The sequence below is a fragment of the Sorex araneus genome, chromosome X (assembly GCF_027595985.1).
Source record: "Sorex araneus isolate mSorAra2 chromosome X, mSorAra2.pri, whole genome shotgun sequence".
Taxonomy (NCBI): Eukaryota; Metazoa; Chordata; class Mammalia; order Eulipotyphla; family Soricidae; genus Sorex; species Sorex araneus.
The window spans coordinates 344,338,050-344,359,973 of NC_073313.1; the positions used below are offsets into that span (position 1 = coordinate 344,338,050).

Here is a 21,924-nt window from a genome sequence, read left to right on the forward strand (position 1 = left end):
GATTGAATCTGGGTCAGTTGCATGCAAGGCAAGTGCTTTATCCACTGCACCATCTCTCAGGCACTAACTACCATCTTACATAACAATATTTATAATATTAAGATATATCAGAGGGTGTTACTTAACAATATGACTCATATATGGATATATTCTAGGAAGGCATTGATTTTATGTAAATGTGCTCCCTTGTTTAGTCAGTATAATCCATACACAGGAAACACAAAAAGCTAAAGCTTTTACTGTACAAATTTTTCTCCTATATTATCCCTTTAACTTGATTTTAACATTAATTTAGTATATATTTATTCAGAGGGCTGGAGCGGTAGCACAGCAGGTAGGGCTTTTGCCTTGCACACGGCAGACCCGAGTTTAATTCCTCCGCCTCTCTTGGAGAGCCTGGCAAGTTACCAAGAGTATCCCACCCACACAGCAGAGCCCGGCAAGCTACCCGTGGCGTATTAGCTATGCCAAAAACAGTAGCACCAAGTCTCACAATGGAGATGTTACTGGTGCCCGTGTGAGCAAATCGATGAGCAATGGGACGACAGTGATACAGTGATGTTTATTCAGATGTATTTGAAAGAATAAATTGTAATCTATTACTTTTGAGCCACTTGCTAATGCCCAGAAAATAGTGAAGTTGAGGGGAAAAAAAATAAGTTAGTATATACCAAATCTTCCAGATTACAATTGGCTCCATTCTTGATTAATTCTTTCACTATTTCCAAATTGCCTTGTTCAGCAGCTAACATCAATGGAGTCTGGCCACACTAGAAAATATAAGAGAATTTGTCAAGATGCTGGCTGTAGTTTCACTGAAATATCACAGTTAAATATATCACATTTATATTTTCAGGTTAGTATGGTATGCACTCTTTCTAGCTTTTGTTTAATTTTAAAACACCTTTGAAGTCTTAAGTTCTTTGTCTACTAATTCTGTAAAAGTCAAGGAGAAAGTGAAATAGTTTTTTACCAAAGCACTTTTTTCAACACTGCAATTTCATTCAAAATAAGTAAACACTAGACTCTGAATAAGCAATGATCATAATATATATATATAAAAATTCCAAGATATGTGACCAAATTCTCTAATACAAGTAAATATAATACAGAATCTGATTTTAAAAATACATATATATGATATCTTACATGATTATCTTAACTAAAGGGAAAAAAAGTAAAACAATGAATAAAAACAATGCAGGTGTTATAAATAATACTTTTTTTTTAGCTTCTAGTTAGTTTTTAATTCATTAAAATAAAGCCTCTTCTTGTTCCATCAGAGTTGCCCAGACTGTGTGTACAGAATGAGTAACAAATTAGGAGGAAACAGTGCACTGGCATTGAGAGAGCAGAATGGGGACTGGCAGCTGGAGCCTGATGGGGACAAGTAGGTGGAGCCTGAATCAAGCAGCAACTCTCACCCACCACTCACCACCACCATTACAACAGCCTCTACTGCAAGTGTAGCTGACAGATTATCATTTTCCATGGCACATAAAATGACCCAGGTTGAAGTGGAGGGTTAATGAACAGAGATAAAACAAAGATGCTAAAACATACAAAGGGAAGAAAACAAAAACTATACCAAAAATAAAAATAGTCAAACATTTATTAAGAAATAACTAACCATGTGTCTAGTAGCATAGGGAAAAATATCCAGTATATTTTAAAAATGGTAATTTGACACCATTTCTATGTTTAAAACCCTGACTGGTCTCCCACTGCTTTAGAGAAGACTCTAAATCCTTCCAGTGGCCTACAGAAGCCCTGAGTGAGGAAGAGATACCTGCAAACAAGTCCACCTGGATATCTACTCTGTGCTGCTTCCTCTTTACCCTAGAAGTCTGAAAGCTCTTGCCCACCTGTGAATCCTCTAAGACCTGCGCTTTCCTCAATTAACTATCACCAACCCTCCGGAAACTTTCAGAAAGTCTTACTGACCCTTCTAATTGCCCTTTATTATACATACCAATCTATGACTGCAATTATATTTTTATTTGTGAGGTTAACAGCAGATTATTTTCAATTTCCCCTAAAGGTGCTAAGCCCCACGAGAGCAGAACGCATGTCTATTTTTATTTAATACTGCTTTCTCCATGTAGGAGACAGTGACACAAGCATTCAAAAAATATGCCTAGAAAATGAGCGAACAATTTAACAGAATTTAAAATCTACTGGAAGAAACATGCAATAGGGGCTGGAGAGATAGTACAATGGGTAGGGTTTCATGTCTTAATATAGTCCTCCTTCCCTGCTAGGAGTGATCCCTAAGTGCAGAACCAGGAGTAAGCTCTGAGCACTGCCAGGTGTGGTTCAAAATATAAAAAGAAAGAAAGAAAGAAAGAAAGAAAGAAAGAGAAAGAGAGAGAGAGAGGGAGGGAGGGAGGAAGGAAGGAAGGAAGGAAGGAAGGAAGGAAGGAAGGAAGGAAGGAAGGAAGGAAGGAAGGAAGGAAGGAAGGAAAGAAGGAAGGAAGGGAGAGAGAGAGAAAGAAAGAAAGAAAGAAAGAAAGGAAGGGAGGGAGAGAGAAGGGAGGGCGGGAAGGAGGAAAGGAAGGAAGGGAAAGAAAGGAAGGAGGGAAAGAAAGAGGAAGAGAATTATAATGGGTAAAATATACAAAATGCCATTATAAAATCAATATAAATAAAACACATACAGAAGTAAACTGCCTTAATATACATACACTGATTTAAACAAAGTTACAAAAGTAAGCTCCCTTAATACAGTTTTATATAATGATGAACACTATGTTATATGTACTAATCATATGTCATTCAACAGCAGTCATTAGGGAATGAGGTACTGTGCATAAATACATTTTCCAGGTGAAAAAGTTTATACTTTAAACATTAAGTTTGATTATAACTTCTATGGTAGCAATTATTCTAAAAAGCAATGCACACATTGCAACTTGTTAAACAGATTACCTTAAGTCTTACGCTTGTGATTCTGAGTCATAGACAGACATCAATTATTATACCATGCCTAAATTTGTCAACTCTTTGGCATACTTTCTAAAGCATCCTCTCCCTTCTAATAAACAGAGATAAAAATTGAAATATCTAAACTGTCAGCAGAAATAGAAATTAAAACCAATTAATTCTGAATCCATGACCAGAAGAATGCATGGATTTTCATCAGTTTTCAAATTAGCTATTCAAAACCTCACGGGTTTTCTGTTTACTTCCTAGGATTATGTATCAGTTCACAGAAATATGTGTTTTTAGAGGATGAGAGAAAAAATACAGATGAAAAATAATACAGATGAATAAAAATACCTACAACACAAATGACAGCACAAACTTTATGAACTAGATAGAAACAAGCCAAATAAAGACTTGAACATGAAACTTTCTCTTACAGAAACTATTAGCTATCTGCCCTGTATACAGAGTGACAAGACTTTGCTGGAGAAGACTAACAACAAAGCTCATCGTTCCACCTCACTTGCAGAAGAAGAAATCTTGCAACACTGCTCTGGCTAGTCTCCCAGGAAATCTCTATAATTAGACTAGCCCAGCTGATCTTTCCTTTTATGCCCACTACACAGGCACTATGCTAGAGTTGCATCAAGACGTAAGATGCTTTTTCTTGCTTGTCTGTTTCTTTGCTTGCCTATTTCCACTATGGAGAAACCTGTGTTCTCTCTTAAACATACACTTCTCTCTTTCTCTCCCTTCACATCTTTCTAAAGAAGTTTCAATAAAAAGACATTAACCAAATATATTTTGTATAACACAGAAACATTGAAAAGATATTTATATAATTAGATGAACTTCTTCTGGAGACTAAGAAAAAGATGACAGAGCATAAATATAGTTGTCCATCACAGAGACTGGCACACATTCAAAAGAACAAAAGCAACCAGTGCTGGTGCGGATGTGGGGAAAAAGGGACGCTCCTTCACTGTTGGTGGGAATGCCGACTGGCCCAGCCTTTCTGGAAAACAATATGGACAGTCCTTCAAAAACTAGGAATTGAGCTTCCATATGACCCTGCAATACCACTTCTAGTAATATATCCCGTGGATGCAAAAAAGCACAGTAGAAATGACATCTGTACCTATATATTTATTGCAGCACTCTTCACAATAGCCAAAATATGGAAACAACCCCAGTGTCCCAAAACAGATGACTGGTTAAAGAAACTTTGGTACATCTACACAATGGAATACTATGCAGCTGTTAGGAGAGAGGAAGTCATGAAATTTGCTTATAAATGGATAGACATGGAGAGTATCATGCTAAGTGAAATGAGTCAGAAAGAGAGGGACAGACATAGAAGGACTGCACTCATTTGTGGAGTATAGAATAACATCACATGAGGCTGACACCCAAGGACAGTAAATACAAGGGCCAGGGGGATTGCCCCAGAGCTGGAAGCCTGCTTCATGGGTGGAGGGGTGAAGGCAGATGGAATAGAGAAGGGATCACTAAGAAAATGATGGCTGGAGGAATTAGTCAGGATGGGAGATGCATGCCGAAAGTAGATAATGGACCAAACATGATGACCTCTCAGTGTCTGTGTTGCAAGCCATAATGCCCAAAAGTAGAGAGAGAGTATGGGGAATATTGTCTGCCATAGAGGCAGGGGGAGGGTTAGAGAGGAGGGGTATACCCGGAATATTGGTGGTGGGGAATGTGCACTGGTGGAGGGATGAGTGTTTGATCACTGTGCGACTGTAACCCAAACATGAAAGCTTGTAACTATCTCACAGTGATTCAATACAATTTAAACACACACACAAAAAATAAATAATAAAAACAAAATTAAAAAAATAAAATAAATAAATATAGTTGTCAAAAAAATAAAGTTCAAATTTGATTTTGACCAAATTTCTATCTTGGATAAAAAACTTAGGAATTAAGCCATTTACTTATAAATCAGGATAAATTACAGAAATATCCCTCACTGAGACACTATGCAAACCAAAGGAACTAAGATGTACAAAATAATTATGATATTTACATAAATATTCAGAATAAACATTAGGTATCACAATATTATTGCAATCATAAAACTTAATAAAAAAGTAACTTAATATGCAGCTTTAAAAACCTTTTATGTTTGCATACCATGTTAATAGCAATACTAATCATAATTGCTAAAGGGAGAGAAAACCCAACTGCCCACTGATGGATACGTAGATAACTAAAATATTATATATATATTCAATGTCATATTATTCTGTCTTTAAAAGGAAGAAAATAGGGCCAGAGAAAATACACAAAGGGCAAAGGCATTTGCCTTGCATGTGGTCAACCTGGGTTTGCGCACCCTATGTGGTCCCCAAGCCTCTGCAGGAATTAATCCTGAGCACAGAATCATGAATAAGTCCTGAGCATCACCGGATGTGGCCCAAATACACACACACACACACACACACACACACACACACACACACACACACACACACAGGAAATCATGTCACATGCTACAACATGAATGAAACTTGAAAGCATTACACTTAAATAAGAGTCACAAAAAGACAAATGTTGTATATAATTCCACTTACACGAAATCCTTAGGAGTTAAGTTCACAGAGACATAAAAAGGGTAGGGGTTGGTTGTGTGGAAGGCAAACACCCTTCCTGCGTACTATCACTCCAACCCCTGAAATACTTTTTTACAACAGTACTATAAAGGGTGAGCATTACACATTTCTTATTATCACCTTAATTCTTAATACAGTACACATTGTATATATACAGTAGTTAACAAATGATTGTGAAAATAACTTAATTTCAAAAGCACAGCTTTACCTCATTTCTCTCATCTACATCTTTGCATTTTTCAAGAAGAGCTTTCAGAGCTGGAATGTTTTCTTCTTCTACATAATTTATTACACTCTGTGATATTAAAACAGACATTTTCACAGCAAACTGTAGTTTTCTTTATTCCAATACCTGTTAAATACATTTTAGATAAAATACACGTGATTAGGAAAAAAAAAACTGAAGTTACTACTAACTATATTATTCTCACTCTCAACCTTAGATTTGTGTTTCACTGGAAGAAATGAAAACAAGGCCCCGTAAGTCAACTGTGAAATATGACCCCTATTTTCACAAGCTTCACATTCATATCACTCCTAACCCAACTGAACCCCAAACTCCAAATTCATCCCCAACACCAATGTTTCTCAACCTTTTTCAGATATTGTCCCCTTCTGGCTATTTCTTTCCTTTGGCACCCCTGTTCCACCAATGGCTCTTAGTCTCATGCCATGCCTGTTACTCATTTATGCAACTCTTATTGTGGCCCTCTTGGATTATCTCAGTTTGGGATTTTTGCCATATGGACCTCAATTGAGAAACACTGCCCTAAATCTTCCTCATCACCAACCCCAAAAAAGAGATGCTCTATTATCTTTCTGTTTTCTTCTATGGCAGCTTCAGCTTCATTCTGTTGAAGTCAGAACCATGGAATTGTCTGTGACTTAACTCATCCCCTTAAATTCTATATTCACTCTATTAACAAGTCCTTTCGACTTTAACTAGAAAATATATTTCATATCTGACAACTGTTCACTATCTTCCCAACATAACCACCCTGTCCCAAGCCACCATGACTTCTCACCTAGCTCTCAACTACTCGCCAACCTCTTTTCCTTGCCTATAATCCATCATCCACAAGACAAAGACCTTATAAAACTTCAGTTAGTGCCTGGAAAGAGAGCTCAATGTGCAAAATACATGCTTTGCTTGTTGGAGGCCTGAGCTCAATTCCCAGGACCACATACTTTCATAGCCCACTGCCAAACACTACCAGGAATTACTTCTGAATACCAGTGAATTTATAGCCCCAAACAAAATAAAACAAAACAAACAAAAACCCTGTAACCTGTGTTAGACCAGAGCTTCCTAAGCTATAACAGATATGAAAATCACCTAGAGACCTTGTTAAAAATAAAATTCCGGCCCATACTTTCAGAAAGCAGACCTGGGTGCTGCCCTAGAATCTGCATATTTCTTTAGTCAGGCAATGTAACTGCTACCAGTGCTGACTAAAGAACCATACTGGTACCGATTACATCTTTCTTGCTCAAAGCCTTCCCATGGTTTCTCAAAGCACTCAAGATAAAGGCAAATATTTTAGTTGCCATATGACTCTATGCAGGATGCTATCACACTTCTGATCTCAGCTCCTACTCTTCCCTCTTACTCATTTCACTGTTTGAACATAGCAAATTTTGTACTGTTTATTGGGGCCTCTCAACTAGCTTTTCTCTACATCTAAACTTCTCATACCCCAGACAAACACTTGACTCACTCCCTCACTTCCTTCAGTCACCTTATTGGAAAAGTCTAACCTGACTATGTAATGTACTAAAATAACATGTTCATACACATCGCACAACAGTCCCTGAAATATTGGTTGACATACTATATAATTTCAAGGGCACGTTTCAGCAACTCTGTATGTGTATAGAACTCTATATGTGTGGGTATATATAGCCCACCACCAAAGTTCCAGTGCCATCCCACCACCAAAATACTCTCTCTACCCAATCCTTACCCACATCCCTTTGGAAACCATAATTTTCACTGAATCTATAAGTTAGTTTTATGGGGAGTTTGCCACTTTGTTTGCTCTAGTAACTGTATGGAATATAAGTATCCATATATTTATACAAATTTATACACACATACATATAAATATACAGATTCCATATAGTAACTGCCAATTCCTAACTTTTCTCACTTAGGAAAATTACCTTGAGTTTCACCCATTATTGTCTCAAACTACTATCTTCTTAAACAGAGAATGTATTCTATTGACTATATATCACAGCGTCTCTATCTAGTCATTTGTATATGGGCATTTGGGAGGATTCTTTGTTCTGGTTACTATGAAGAATGTTGCTGTGTACATAAGGACATAAATATCATTTCACATCCTTAGGATAAATGCCTAGAAGTGGTATATTAGATCATATGGTATTTCGACTTTGATTTTTCATTTTTTTTAATTTTATTTTTTATTTTTATTTTTTTGCTTTTTGGGTCACACCCGGCGATGCACAGGGGTTACTCCTGGTTCTACACTCAGGAATTACTCCTGGCGGTGCTCAGGGGACCATATGGGATGCTGGGATTCAAACCCGGGTCGGCCGCGTGCAAGGCAAACGCCCTACCCGCTGTGCTATCGCTCCAGCCCCTCGACTTTGATTTTTTAAAGAATTTTATTTTTTAAAGGTTTTCTATAAAGGCTGTGCAAATCTATATTCTAAACAACACTGAATCAGGAATTCATTCTTAACATTAGTTACTTCCAATTTTTTGATATAGGCCAATTTCACAATGTGAGGTTATATCTGACTATGATTTACGTTTATAATTTTTAATTCTCTAGTAAATTATGCTGAGATTTATTTTCATGTGTTGGTAAATCAGTAAGAAATGTTTCTTCAAGTCTTATACCTGTTTTTTTGTGGGGGAGAATGCTCACTTTTTGTTGTCACATGAGTGCCTTATATATTTTGGACATCAAAATATACAATTGATTGTAAATGCAATGGTTTTCTTAATTTCCAACACAGTGTTTATGTAAGAAATGTAGTAGATCTAGTATCCTGCCACTTTATTGAACTCAATATTTCTAGTAGTTCTGGTGGAATTTTCAGGTTTAAAAAATTTATATTATCATATTATTCACAAATACTGATAGTTTTAGCTCTTCTTTTTCAATATGTTTTTTTTTTAACTTTTTATTGAGTCACTGCAAGACAAACCCCTAAAAAGCTGTTCATTAGATTTCAGTCACACAGTATTCCAACACCCAACCTTCCACCAGTGTACATTTTCCAGCACCAGTGTCCCCAGGTTCCTTCTCATCATCCCCCCTTGCCATCCTCCCCCGGCACCTCCCGCCTGCCCGGCAGGCATCTCTCTCTCTCTCTCTCTCTCTCTCTCTCTCTCTCTCTCTCTCTCTCTCTCCCTCCCTCCCTCCCTCCCTCCCTCTCTCTCTCTCTCTCTCTCTCTCTCTCTCTCTCTCTCCACTCTCCTCCCTCTCTCTCTTTTTGAGGATCCAATATGAATGTTTAAAATATCTTTTTCTTGCCTAATTTTTCTGACTAGGACTTCCAAATCTATGTTGAAACGATGTGTTGCGAGTATATTTCCTTTACTCATTCTAAATCTATTCTACACTTTTTCCTTTCCAGGCCTTTACATTACTATTTCCTTGGTTTAGGAAGCCCATCCACTGTATACATGCCTGGACAGGCTCCATCATCCACGAAGTGTGAATCTAATATTTTATTCTCCTGCAAGACTTTTTTGGCTGACTATTCATCCTTAGCTTAATCAGTGCCCTTGCTCCGGGTTTCCTACAAATCTTGTATAAACATCTAAACTTAGACTCAACTTTTTATACAACTATTCTTGTATATTTCTTCTTAAACAGGTTCTTGAAGCAGGACCCATCTAGCCATTAGCATAAGGACTACAAATCTGAAGCTGAGAAAAAAGAAAAGCAATCCTTGATTATGAGAAACTGTTCTGGCTTGCAGAGCTGGATCTCTGTTTTCTTTTGTGAATATAAACAATTTCACCAAGATGAGATAAGACCACTCTGCAAGCAGGACAAAAACAAGATCCCTCGGGAATCATTCTGGGATAAGAACATGAACTATATCCTATCTTTAGTTCAATGTTACCACTTTAATAGGTCCTTCTAAAGCTGGAATTTAGTGATGTGGTTTAAAACTGTCACTGTCACTGTCACTGTCATGTCATCCCCCTGCTCATCAATTTGCTCGAGCAGGCACCAGTAACGTCTCCATTTTGAGACTTGTTACTATTTCTGGCATATCGAATATGCCACGGGTAGCTTGCCAGGCTCTCTTAGAGGGGCAGAGGAATCGAACCCGGGTCAGATGCATGCAAGGCAAATTCCCTACCACTGTGCTATCACTCCAACCCTTTCAGAAAAGTAAAGGAATTATTTAAAGAATTAACGTGATATTTGAAAATATGTGCAAGACTTAATGATCATACACATTTGTGGTTTAAAACTATGGATAAATAAATAAATCTCTTAATAAGAGAAAAGGGTTTCTTTCTTTTATACCAATACATGTTTTCTAGAAGATTTCCTGGACCATAGAAGGCACTGAATTTCTTGAAAGAATGAGCATCATTTCAATCTAATGTACATAGTACTTATATGAATTTATGAACAATTAGCAATAAAATGAGTGTTTTGATATTATTTTTGGAAATGGCATCCATAGCCAATGATGGGGGTGGGAGACATGGTCCAGTAAGCTCATTTTCAGAATTTGCAAACAAAACTAATTAGTTAATACAGTTCTTGTTATCTTCAAAATGCTTTCACCCAACGGTGAAATTCACCTTATAATTTTCTTCTACAATATGAAGCAACAGGAGCAATTTGTTAATCCAATACTAACTTGCGTATCTCTCAGATGTGACAAAAATAAAAACTGATGGTCCTTTTGACTCCAACCTCTTCTGTTCCTACTATCATGTAAGTTTCTAGAAACTCTGACACATATGTAATCTAGAACTCCCCTGGTGTTGCCATTCTTTGGGTCCAATTGGCAGTCCTGCTAACTCTACAATCTTTTCTCCAGCGTAAATCCAAAGTAATGGCCATCCTATGTGCAAAAGTCCCCAAAGAGTTGTCTCTCACTTCAAATAAAGTCCTAAATCCTTATTACCATGGCACTACTTGGTCTCGTCTATCCGCGTCCACCTTCCTGACCTCATCTCTAATTACTCTCACTTTCATTTAGCTCAGGTCATCCTAAATTTCCATTCAAATTCCCCTGATCCACTGTATATCAAAACAGTCATCATTCCCTATAGGATGGAGAGTCATCTCCATTCATCTCCATTCTATTATAGCTTTGCTTCAGTCTTTCACATAGCACTCATCCACACATCATTTACAATTTTATTTTTCTATGTATTCCCTGGTTCCCCAAACATCTCAAAAATGTAGCTCAATAAAGATCTTGGGGCTGTAGTTCACTCATCTTGTATGTGTGAAAGGGAAGGGCTCAGTGAGAATGGAAACTGTTTTATTTGCTACTGGATCCCAACATGTAGAACAGTGTCTAGCACACAGTAGATACCTAACATTTAAAGACTAAAAGAGCATGACTATCCCGTTCCAATTATCTAGATGACTAATCCAGCTTTAACTTTCTAACTAAAATATTCCTTCAAAATCCAGCTCAGGGGGCATCTCCTCTGAGTCCTCCTCCTCCCTTCTTGTCCTCAATTATCTAGTGTCTTGTCCTGCATATTTTCATCCAATCCATCTACAGTTCATGGGGCTCTGAATAGACTTCTCCAAGACACGCTGCTTTTAAATGTGGATTATGTCAAGTTGAGGTCAACTGAGATGCTGCATGCTTTTATCACTCTCTTAACTAGACAGCAGAATGAAAACATGGGGTACAACCAAGAATTAGGTTTACTATCAGAAATGGGCTTTCCACCAAAGAAATGTATCTATGTAGCAGAATAAACATCTAATAAGAGAGCTTCTAATCTTTTTTCATGAGTCCCTCCTCTTTATACTGCTATGTTATCTACCATTAGCAATAGTCAGGGATGAATATTAATCATAACATAATTGCTCAAAAACTGAGGTGTGAGCGATAGTATAGCAACTGCCTTGAATGTGGCTGATCCTGATTCAGTCTCTGGTACCATCACTCCTGGTGCTGCCAGGAGTGATCCCTGAGCAATGCTAGGTGTGGCTCAAAAACAAAACAAACAAAAAAAAACCCAAACTGAGCAAATCAGATTTCCCTCCCTAAAACTGGGAATTAGAAACCAGAGACTTAGTTATTAGGGCTCATGTGCAAAATGATAAACCTTATTTTAAGACTGTTAGCACTGACATCAAAACAAAGAAAAAACTACACATGAATGTAAAAATAAATGAGGTAGAGCAGAAGGTGGAGCTGCACAGGATGCCGATTCTTGCTGATTCGCATTCAGCTTCTAACTCCTCTCCCTGAAGTAAAAGAATGTCCCTGTTCCTAGTCTTCTGAACAGCCTTGACTAAAACAGAAGCAGACCAAGTGGAGAAACTGATTGTTTTTGAGCACAAGCAGGAATAAGGGCACACTCATTCACATGATCCTAAGAAAATTAAATTTCCAGCAATGCATGTGACCAATATTAGGGGAAAGGAAGGAAGGAAGGAAGGAAGGAAGGAAGGAAGGAAGGAAGGAAGGAAGGAAGGAAGGAAGGAAGGAAGGAAGGAAGGAAGGGAGGGAGGGAGGGAGGGAGGGAGGGAGGGAGGGAGGGAGGGAGATTCATAGTTCTGAACTGGTCAGGGAACCACAGAGGGGTCAGGCAGGGAGGATGGTGAAAAATAATGAAAATACATGAACAATATAAAATGTCCCATATTGAATGCTTTGGTCTATCAAATATGAAGAAGGGAGGTTCTAGGATAGGAATCAAAGAAACTATGTGACTGACTGATGATGAAAAGTACGGGTCAAAGCTCACTAGATATTCAGCAGAGATAGTGGAGTGAAGTCAAGAGGAAGAAAGGACTTTCTTGGTGTGATTATGGCCCTTTCCTTTCCTACCAGACCTGGGGGGAATGAGGGTGAGGGGTACTCTGCACAAGCAGAATTTGAGAAACTTAATCTAATTCTTAGGTTCTGTTTGTGCAAATCTAGGTTGGAGAATCCACTCTATAATGCCGGGCAAGAGAGAAACAATGGGTGCGATGAGCTATCCTCCAAAGCTGGTGCATGACACTTACAGGAAAGCTCATACAAATTTCACACAGTATTTAGGCATTCCCCAGAGAGTCTCCATTCTGTCGGTCCTGGGGAGAGGGGCAGAAATGGGCTTATTTAACAAGCATCCCAAAATGATCCCAAGAAAAGTGCCCACGCTGGTAAAGCAGAGAGCAGCGAGAACAAAGAACCTAACCTTGAGGCAACAATTCCCACTCTTGAGTAGGCCTCAGATTTCCCTATCACGCTTCAAAACCAAATGCGAACGCCTGGTCCTCGGCGGTCAGGGTGCGGTCAGCAGTAAAAAAAAAACACATCCAGTAAAAACGCATCTTGTGAAAACGCATCCAAATCCCTGCTCCCCGTGCAAATAGGGGTGATTCCTGAGCCACACCCTGGCCCAGGAAAAAAAAGGGGCTCCGGAAGGCGGGTAGCGTTACCTGTTAAGCAGCGCCCCCAGCGGGCGACCAAGACCAGAGAGGGCTGAGAATTAGAAAAGATTCCTGGGTTTTAAACCTTCCCCTTAGCCACAATGACTGGGAACAAATACTTTTTTTTTTTAAAGAGAGAAAGCTATCCACACCGTTGGCAGTTCGGTCGCCCCCGCGTAAAAGGAATCGTATCAGCGAAGCGTAATCCGGGACAAGCCGTTAAGTCTCTGGGCACTGAGGAGCCTGCAGGACAATGGAGTCCTGGAGGCCCCAACAAGAAGCAAGCAAGCAAGCAACCGCGCGAGACAGACACACACACACACACACACACACACACACACACACACACACACACACACACACACACACACACACACACACACACACACACACACACACACACACACACACACACACACACACACACACACACACCCGGAGTCCTGGAGGCCCCAACAAGAAGCAAGCAAGCAAGCAACCGCGCGAGACACACACACACACACACACACACACACACACACACACCCGGAGTCCTGGAGGCCCCAACAAGAAGCAAGCAAGCAAGCAACCGCGCGAGACACACACACACACACACACACACACACACACACACACACACACACTCTGAGACAGAAAGTCCGAGCCCAGCCCCGTCCCCCCACCACACACACCCCACACCCCTGAGCCAGCAAGTCCGAGCCCAGCCCCCCACACCCCTCACACAGACACCTCCGAGAGCAAGTCTGAGCCCAGCCCCCCACTCACACCACACACACACACACACACACACACACACACAAACACACACAGACACCCCTGAAACAGCAAGTCCAAGCCCTGCCCCCCGACACACAACACACACACACACGTCACACACACGCACACACACCCCAGCTGAGACAGCAAGACAGAGCCCGGCCCGACCACACAACACACCGACACACACCACAGCAAGTCACACACACAGCAAGTCTCACACACACACAAACACACACACCCCGCTAAGGAAGCAAGTCCGAACCCAGCTCGACCCTCGGCGCCCGGCCGCAGCCCCTCACACCGGCTCTCGCCCGCCTCTCCACAGCCGCCGCGCCCGTTCCCCCCCGGGCTCGCTCCGGCGCAGCCCCCTCACCGATTTCCCGCACCGCCGCACTCACCGGCTCACAACCGCCGGGAAACGGCGCCCACGTCCGCGGCGGAAAGGGTGGGCCGTGCCGCGGGCGCTGTCAGGAGTCGGTGCGCGGAACGAGACCTAGGATCTGAGCGCGCCGCCCTCACCACACCCGGCGGCCATTTTCCTCCAGCGCTGCAAACTGACAGGTCACGTGGCCGCGGGCCGGAGGGGCGGGGCCGGTTGACCACGCCCCAAGGGGGCGTGACGAGAAGGCGGGGCTTGGCGTGGAGTGTCATCTGCGCAGGCGTGGGCAGCAGGGGCTGTTGAACCTGGGATGCTGGAACAGCTGGAGTCATAGTACAGCGGGTAGCGCGCTTGCTTTCCCCACGATTGGCCTGGGTTTGAACTTCGGCATCCCGTATGATCCCCGAAGTCCACCAGTAGTGATCCCTGAGTGCAGAGCCTGAGTACCACTGGGAGTGGCCCTAAAACAACAACAGAAAGATTCTGGGACATCTTTCTGATCTCGGGATAGTGTGTTTATGACTAGCATCCCACTGACAGTGACACTTTATTTGTTATATTCATCATCACCTAGTCACTGTTATAATCAAAGCTTATGCAGGTAAATACTGAAACAGTGATAACTTCTGAAAACTGAAAATCTTTGCAAAGTCCAGCACAAGTTCCGTCTTTCTGAACCCAGAACTGAAGTCTTTGCCTTTCCAGAATTCCTGTGGGATTTGTAATCTTGCTCTTTTGAAGATCCCAGAGCCTCTCCTGCACTTCCTCACTCTCCTCTGAGGTCTACAGCCTCTGTGGAAGACGCCTCTGACTTTCCGATGACTAGTGCACTTAACAGCATTTCCAGTCACAACTGTTTGACACCCTGACTCCCTTCTGGAAACGCTGCTCTACCTTCTCCCTCTCTCCCCTCCCATTTCTCCTGAAGTTCCTCTCATTACATGTTCCCTCACCCCCTTAAATAAACCCATGTATCTAGAGAGCAGCACAAGCTGTATGAGTCACTCTCCCCACCCAACGTGACTCCCTCTTGCGTTGGTTCTGTCAGGATACCAGGGCACAGTTATTATCTACCAAGATGGGAATTGGAGAGTCTTTCCATCGTCTTCCTCTTCCCAATACCCCAGTCTATTCACCCCACATCCCCACCCCAATTGTAGGCACGCATCAGTTGGAGCCGTTTAGAGGCTTCAGAACTTTCAGATCAGGAGTACCCCCAAGATCCCCCATCACCTCTTCCTGCCTCTTTGGCGTCTTTGCCATCCATTTCTCTAAGAGACTGCACCTCAGTTGAATTAATTTCTTCTGTAGTCACCCATTCCACAGAATAAATTCTTTTTGTTTTTATTGGATCACAGTGAGATATACAGTTACAAAGTTGTTCATAATTGGGTTTCAGTTATATAATGTTCCAACACCCATCCCTTCACCAGTGTACATTTCCCACCTAGTGTCCCTAGTCCCCCCCACAACACACACACCTGCCTCTATGGCAGACACTTTTCTTTTTACCACAGAATAAATTCTTAACTAGTGCCAAATGTAGGCGACATGCAAGGATTGTCAAATGGAGGCAACACTTCCTCACAAGCTGGCCCCATTGATTTTCCATTGCATTTTCCTTCCAGCACCAAGCTGGTAACATTTCTTGGAACAATGGACTGAGTTATTTCTCATCTCTACCTTTTCCAAAGTGTTGGGCTATGCAGAGGATGATCTCTTTGGTGTAGCTTCTTGGGTGATTTCTAGCAAAGTTCAGAATTCCATCTTCTGTATTTCCTTTCTTACTCCACAGTGACTAGGACACTATAGGTGCTCGAAAATATTCCCAAAAAGCTGGAGAGATAGTACAGTGAGTAAGGCATTTGCCTTACACATGAATGACCCTGGTTAGACCCCCAGGACCCCAGATGGTCTGCCAAGACTAGATAGGAATGATCCCGGAGCCAGGTGTAAGTCCTGAGCACCAACAGTTGAATCCTACAATCCCCAAACCAAATAAAACCCCCAAAATATTATTAAAGAATATTTAGCTGGTTGCCTTCTTTCCCCTATGTGAACTCATGTCATTCTTATACCAGTCTCCTTCCACCCAAATTAGAACAGTGTCAGGCAAGCTGTTATAAAATATACAATTCTGGAGTATTAAACAGATTCGGATTATACTTAAACTGCTTCAGAGTACTCTGTCATTATCTCATGACTGTAACTCCCACATCTAATGGATCTATCTCCATATTGGCTTTATATATGAGTTAACAAGTTGATACATTGGGAGATGCTTCTTACTGGTTCCTGACCTTGAGTCATCAGTCGCCTATGGACCTTTTTAAAAATCAAGACCTGACATATTGTAGATTTAAAATATATCTGCTTTGTTGACTCTAATGAAACAGTATTCTCAGATGTGAGTTTTGATCCCATTGTATCTGAATCAGTGATTTTGAGTATAAACACTCCTTTTCAAAATTGAATCATTGTGAAATACAGTTTCAAAGTTGTTCATGATGGGGTTTCAGTCATATATATGGGTTTCAGTCAACAAATTATATGACTGAAACCAGTGTACATTTCCCACAATTAATGTCCCATTAATGTCCCCAGTTTCTCTCCCCCATCTTGCCTCTATGGCGGGCACTTCTCTCTCTCTCTCTCTCTCTCTCTCTCTCTCTCTCTCTCTCTCTCTCTCTCTCGTTCTCTCTGTGTCTCCTTTTTGGACATTTCGGTTTGCAATACAGATACTATATTAATGTCAAACATTTTCTGTGGCCCACACAGGGTAGCAGGTAACTCTTTAGTAGTCACTGACTGTGAAAGTGAGAACGAAATTGAATTGGTAGTTTCAAAGGAATCTGTAGCTCCAGAACGAGACCTTGTGGTCTAAATATGATGAATTCTAAGAGCACTCAGAAGCTTTCTTTCATTAACTAGTGGTCACAAATAGAACATATGGGTGCTGCATCACAGGGTGATTAGAAACCACTGAGAGGTCTTAGGGACTCATATGCCATCCCATGAGGGACACTATTTTGAGAAGAGCCGCTCCCTGCTACTCCCTGTCTTCCAACTTTCAACCCACCTCACTCCATCATTTCCCTGATCGGCCCCAGAGGCTGACCTCTGGCAGGCCTCACACCTAGGCAGAGCTCTGCCAGCCTGGTCTGAGCTGCCCTGAGTGGCCATGAAGCAGCACAACCACAATACCTTTTTGGAGAACTAAGAAGGTAACAGTAATGAGGGTGGAACTGTGTGGGCAGTGGTTCTCTAGCTTCTGTATTCCCAAGTACAGCTAGGACACTAGGGCGTGTTCTTGGTCATGTGCCATATAAATCCAAATCTAGAAGGGACATTTGTTCTGTGGGATCAGTCTCCTCAAGAGGTCAGATAGACTTCCCTCAATATGCCAGAGTAAGCTTCTTCCAATAAGCAATGCCTTGGAATGGGGAACGGATGGCCAATACAGTACTTGTGGGCCTCTGAGAAACTCTTACCTTCCCTCAGGAATGAGGTTTAAGTTAAGAGTGAAGTTCCAAAGGCTGAGAAGCGACACTAGCTCTACCATAGTCCTTTGCCTTTTCCTCAATGGGAAAATCAGTCACTGCTTCCCCTTTTTTTATGATCCCAAAAAATATAATTTGGGAGAGATTTCATCCAGTTTATGGGTAAACATGCTCTCTCTGAGAAACTTTCTATGTTTTACAATCAGAGTGGAGATGAAGAATTACTCTCCTTCCCGTGTGAAATTTCTCCCTCTTATTGATGCCCTAGACTCTTAATGTAGGATATTTATCGTGGTCTTCCCCATTTTTCTTTACAATCTAAAGTCATGTAAATTGCTCCCACATATGCTATAGTTATTTATTTGCCAACCCATCTGGTGTTGATCAAGTGTCCTGAGAAGAATCTAGCCAGCGAGGTGTGGGCTTTATCCCTACACTGATAAGACAATTGCCTGTGCTCCTCCTTTTCTCTCACTCCCAAATAAAAATCCCTAATCTGTGCACAAGTTGTTCTCTTAGGAATAAATTTTCAGAGCTGTCCTGAGAAAAGCTCATACAGGACTAGAAACAGGTTTTTACTTTAGCCCACACTTTATTTGAGGATGAGAGGAGAATGGATGGTAGGGTGGGAGGGAAGGAGGGAGTTGTGAAGAGAACAGATTTATCAATAATGTTGAGGTGTGAACTCCCACTCCTATGGGTTCTTCTCTGTCTCTGATGAAAAACTAAGATGGCGTCAGACACATTAGGCAAGGAAATGTCACCAGGATGCATAGAACTATGATGCTGGTGCAGATCTAATTTCTGCAAAGGAGAAAAAGGAGTTAAGTCCCTAATGGAGAAACTGAAGATTCCAGAGAGAAAGAGGATATTTCACGTGACAAGAAGGAGATGAACTCTCTTTGCTTTAAAATCTTGCTGAATTGCATTTGCCTCTGTCAGTGCAATACAGTTGGAAAATTATGTCTGCTTTAATAACTAAAAATTTCCTAAGACATGCCAAATGCGATTTATTCCTTTCATACTTTTAATATCTTCATGCTTCTTAGAACTACTATCTGGAAATAATATAATTGTTTCAAAACATAAATGAAAATGCTTTATCCTCAGTTTTGTTTCCAAGTTTTTTTGTTTTTGGTCACTTATGATTTCTGCAGTTTGCCTAAACCTTCCTGGAAAAATTATCATAAGAGCATCTTGCTTCAGAAGAATCACTCAAAGTATCTCAGGAGTCTGGTGCTTCTACTTGTCATGATATTATACAGAAAATAAAATATGAGCTATCTCCCTTTATGCATCACTCTCCATCTAAAAACTAATTTTAATCATAACCCAACTCCACACCCAATACTTCATGTGAATAAGGTTTTACATGTGGCCTCTTCCATTGCCTCTTGTATTTGTTTTTAACTTCTGCATGTTTTTATGCAGAAGTTTTATCACCCTTTCATCTTTTAAACAGTATCAGCATATTAGGATGGTGATTTTCACAGCCCAGTGTTTTTTTACATAGTTATATAATTTTTTATATATGAGATGTTCCATAGAAATCTTGAGATGTTTTATACACCATATTGCTTTGAAATATTTTTCTCTAATTATAAAAGAATTCATTACGTAGAATTTGTAAACTACAGAAAAATTGGAGGACAAGACATCTCACCATTTAAGGCTCCTTGACTTACTAAATAAAAATTTGAAACAAAAATATTATTGACCAAAGTAATTATTTTAAGCATTCACTATTTAAAAGGCAAGGTTTAACAAGATTGCTCCTAAGAAATATATGTATGTGTATATCTATACATACATATACATGGGTAGACAGATGTCACTGTCATCCCATTGCTCATCGATTTGCTCAAGCGGGCACCAGTAACATCTCCATTTTGAGACTTGTTGTTACTGTTTTTGCCATATCGAATGTGCTATGGGTAGCTTGCCAGGCTCTGCCATGTGGGCCAGATACTCTCGGTAGCCCGGGCTCTCTGAGAGGGGCAGAGGAATCGAACCTGGGTCGGCCTCGTGCAAGGCAAATGCCCTACAGCTGTGCTATTGCTCCAGCCCAACAATACACACATATATGTACATATATATATACACGTGTATATATATATACCTATATATATCCTAATTAGTTACAGTTATTTCTTTCATATCTCTTGATCTCTTTGCCAATCTCTTTCTGGTCTGTTTAATCAGCATGTTCCTTCAGCATAAAAACATGAAGAAGATGTTTCTTTGTCTCTGGGATGGCACCAGATGAAAAAAAGAATGTTCTAGAAGTTGGAGTTAAAAACAAATACAAGAGGCAATGGAAGAGGCCACATGTAAAACCTTATTCACATGGGTGTTGGGTGTGGAGTCGGATTATGATCTGAAATAGAAAGAGAAAGGAATGGGAGAGACAGAGAATTATAGCTGAGTTTATGTTGATTCATATAAAAAAAACACTGCATTTTAGTCAACTGCAAGTTTAACAGAAATCAAACATGACTACCAACAGGGTGACACATTTTATTGCCAAGCTACTGCCTTGCTATAGCTATTTTAGGCTTTAGTTGTTTTTTCTTTTTTTTTTTTTGTTTTTTCTTTTCTATCTTCAAATTCATACCACAAGCAACTCTGAGTCTTCTGTCTATGTGAGAATATTAGTCTATTTAGGAAGATGGGCAATATTCGCAAAAAAAATAGTGTCAAATCAAGACTGCATGGGCTGAGAATGAAGAATGTGGTTGGTGGCTTAGAAGAGTTACATGATCTCTGGGGACTGGTGGTAGCTGAAAATGTCTTCAGAGTTGGAGAGCATCAGGGAGCTAATTCAAGTGGTAGAGCATGTGGAAGGTGATCCCCAAGCACATAAGTATGGAGGGGAGGAGAAGGAAAGGGAAGAGAAGTGGCAGGGGTGGGAGAGAAGGTGGACAGTGAAAAAGATTAGAGGATGGAATAGGAAAGGTTGTGCATTATGTGAAGAGTTGTCCACACAGATGGGACAGGAGACACAAAGCTCTAGAGCTGGGAACATGCTTGACATGTTCAAGAGACAACAAGGAGATTAGGGTGGTTGGAACAGCAAGGGCAAGGGTTAAAAAAAAAAGGAAGAGATAGAATCCAAGAGGCCTAATTGGACATGGCCTTTTGGAACATAATAACAATATTAGATTTTACTGTGGGGAAGATGAGAGCCACATAGGTATTGTCAGAGAAGGGGCACAATTGACTTGTTTTACAAAACTCATTCTCAGTCTACTGTGTGAAAAATGGACTATTGGGAGTAATAAGGAATTTAGAAGGCTTTTGTAATAATACTTCATCATATACTAAGAATATCTAATGACATAGTGGTTTTGGGGTACAAATCCCTAATGGAATAAAATGTCAGGAGCACATGATTATTAGTAAAAGTATTTCTTAGTACATTACTCGTGAGTTCCCCCTGAGCTAACTGATTCAGAAAGTCAGATGGTAGTCATTCAAGTGATTTCCTTATATTAGCTGTCTCTTGAGTTGTTCAATTTCTATTTTCCTGATTAAAGTTAATAAAAGTCTAAATTGATTTTGTCTCCTTATAGGCTACCTATGCTCTGAAGAAAATTATAGTCAAGAAAACAGTACGCAGCATTATCAAGAAAAGCACACCCACCACATACTCTTACCGTTTCGAGGTCTAGACATATCACCAGACTGTATTTTCAGTTGAGTTAATCTGCATATGCCACTCATCCTTCATTTCTCACTTTTTCCCTGTCATTATTATCTTTAAACTTACTGGGAAAATAGGTGGCCTAAAATTTGAAAGTTATGAATTATCTTGTTAAGTAGCATGTTTATCTTATGATAGAAAAAAGCTTATAAAATGCACTGGAATTTAAAATTCATCAGTCACTGTCATCCTGTTGCTCGTGGATTTACTCGAGTGGGCACTAGTAAATCAGAAACATCTCTACTCCTCCCAGCCCTGAGATTTTAGCAGCCTCTCCTTACTCGTCTTTCCAATGATTGGAGGCTCTTTCAGGGTCAGGGGAATGAGACCTATCGTTACTGTTTTTGGCATATCAAACATGCCACGGGTAGCTTGCCAGGCTCTGCCCATGCGGGCAGGATACTCTTGGTAG

At 40.5% G+C, this 21,924-nt stretch overlaps 1 protein-coding gene across 6 annotated transcripts in view; it reads right to left on the minus strand.

The window, feature by feature from the left end:
• The window catches only part of KIDINS220 (kinase D interacting substrate 220), a 105,440-nt gene extending 90,974 nt beyond the window's left edge, over nucleotides 1-14,466 (minus strand). For all 6 annotated transcript variants that reach the window (XM_055119853.1, XM_055119851.1, XM_055119849.1 and 3 more), the window contains exons 1-3: nucleotides 14,329-14,466; nucleotides 5,764-5,907; nucleotides 672-770 (exon numbers count right to left, since the gene is read on the minus strand). In XM_055119853.1, the coding sequence (XP_054975828.1) occupies nucleotides 672-770; nucleotides 5,764-5,871 (207 nt within the window). In that variant the 5' untranslated portion in view covers nucleotides 5,872-5,907; nucleotides 14,329-14,466. The remainder of the gene's footprint in view (nucleotides 1-671; nucleotides 771-5,763; nucleotides 5,908-14,328) is intronic.
• Nucleotides 14,467-21,924: the final 7,458 nt, after the last annotated feature.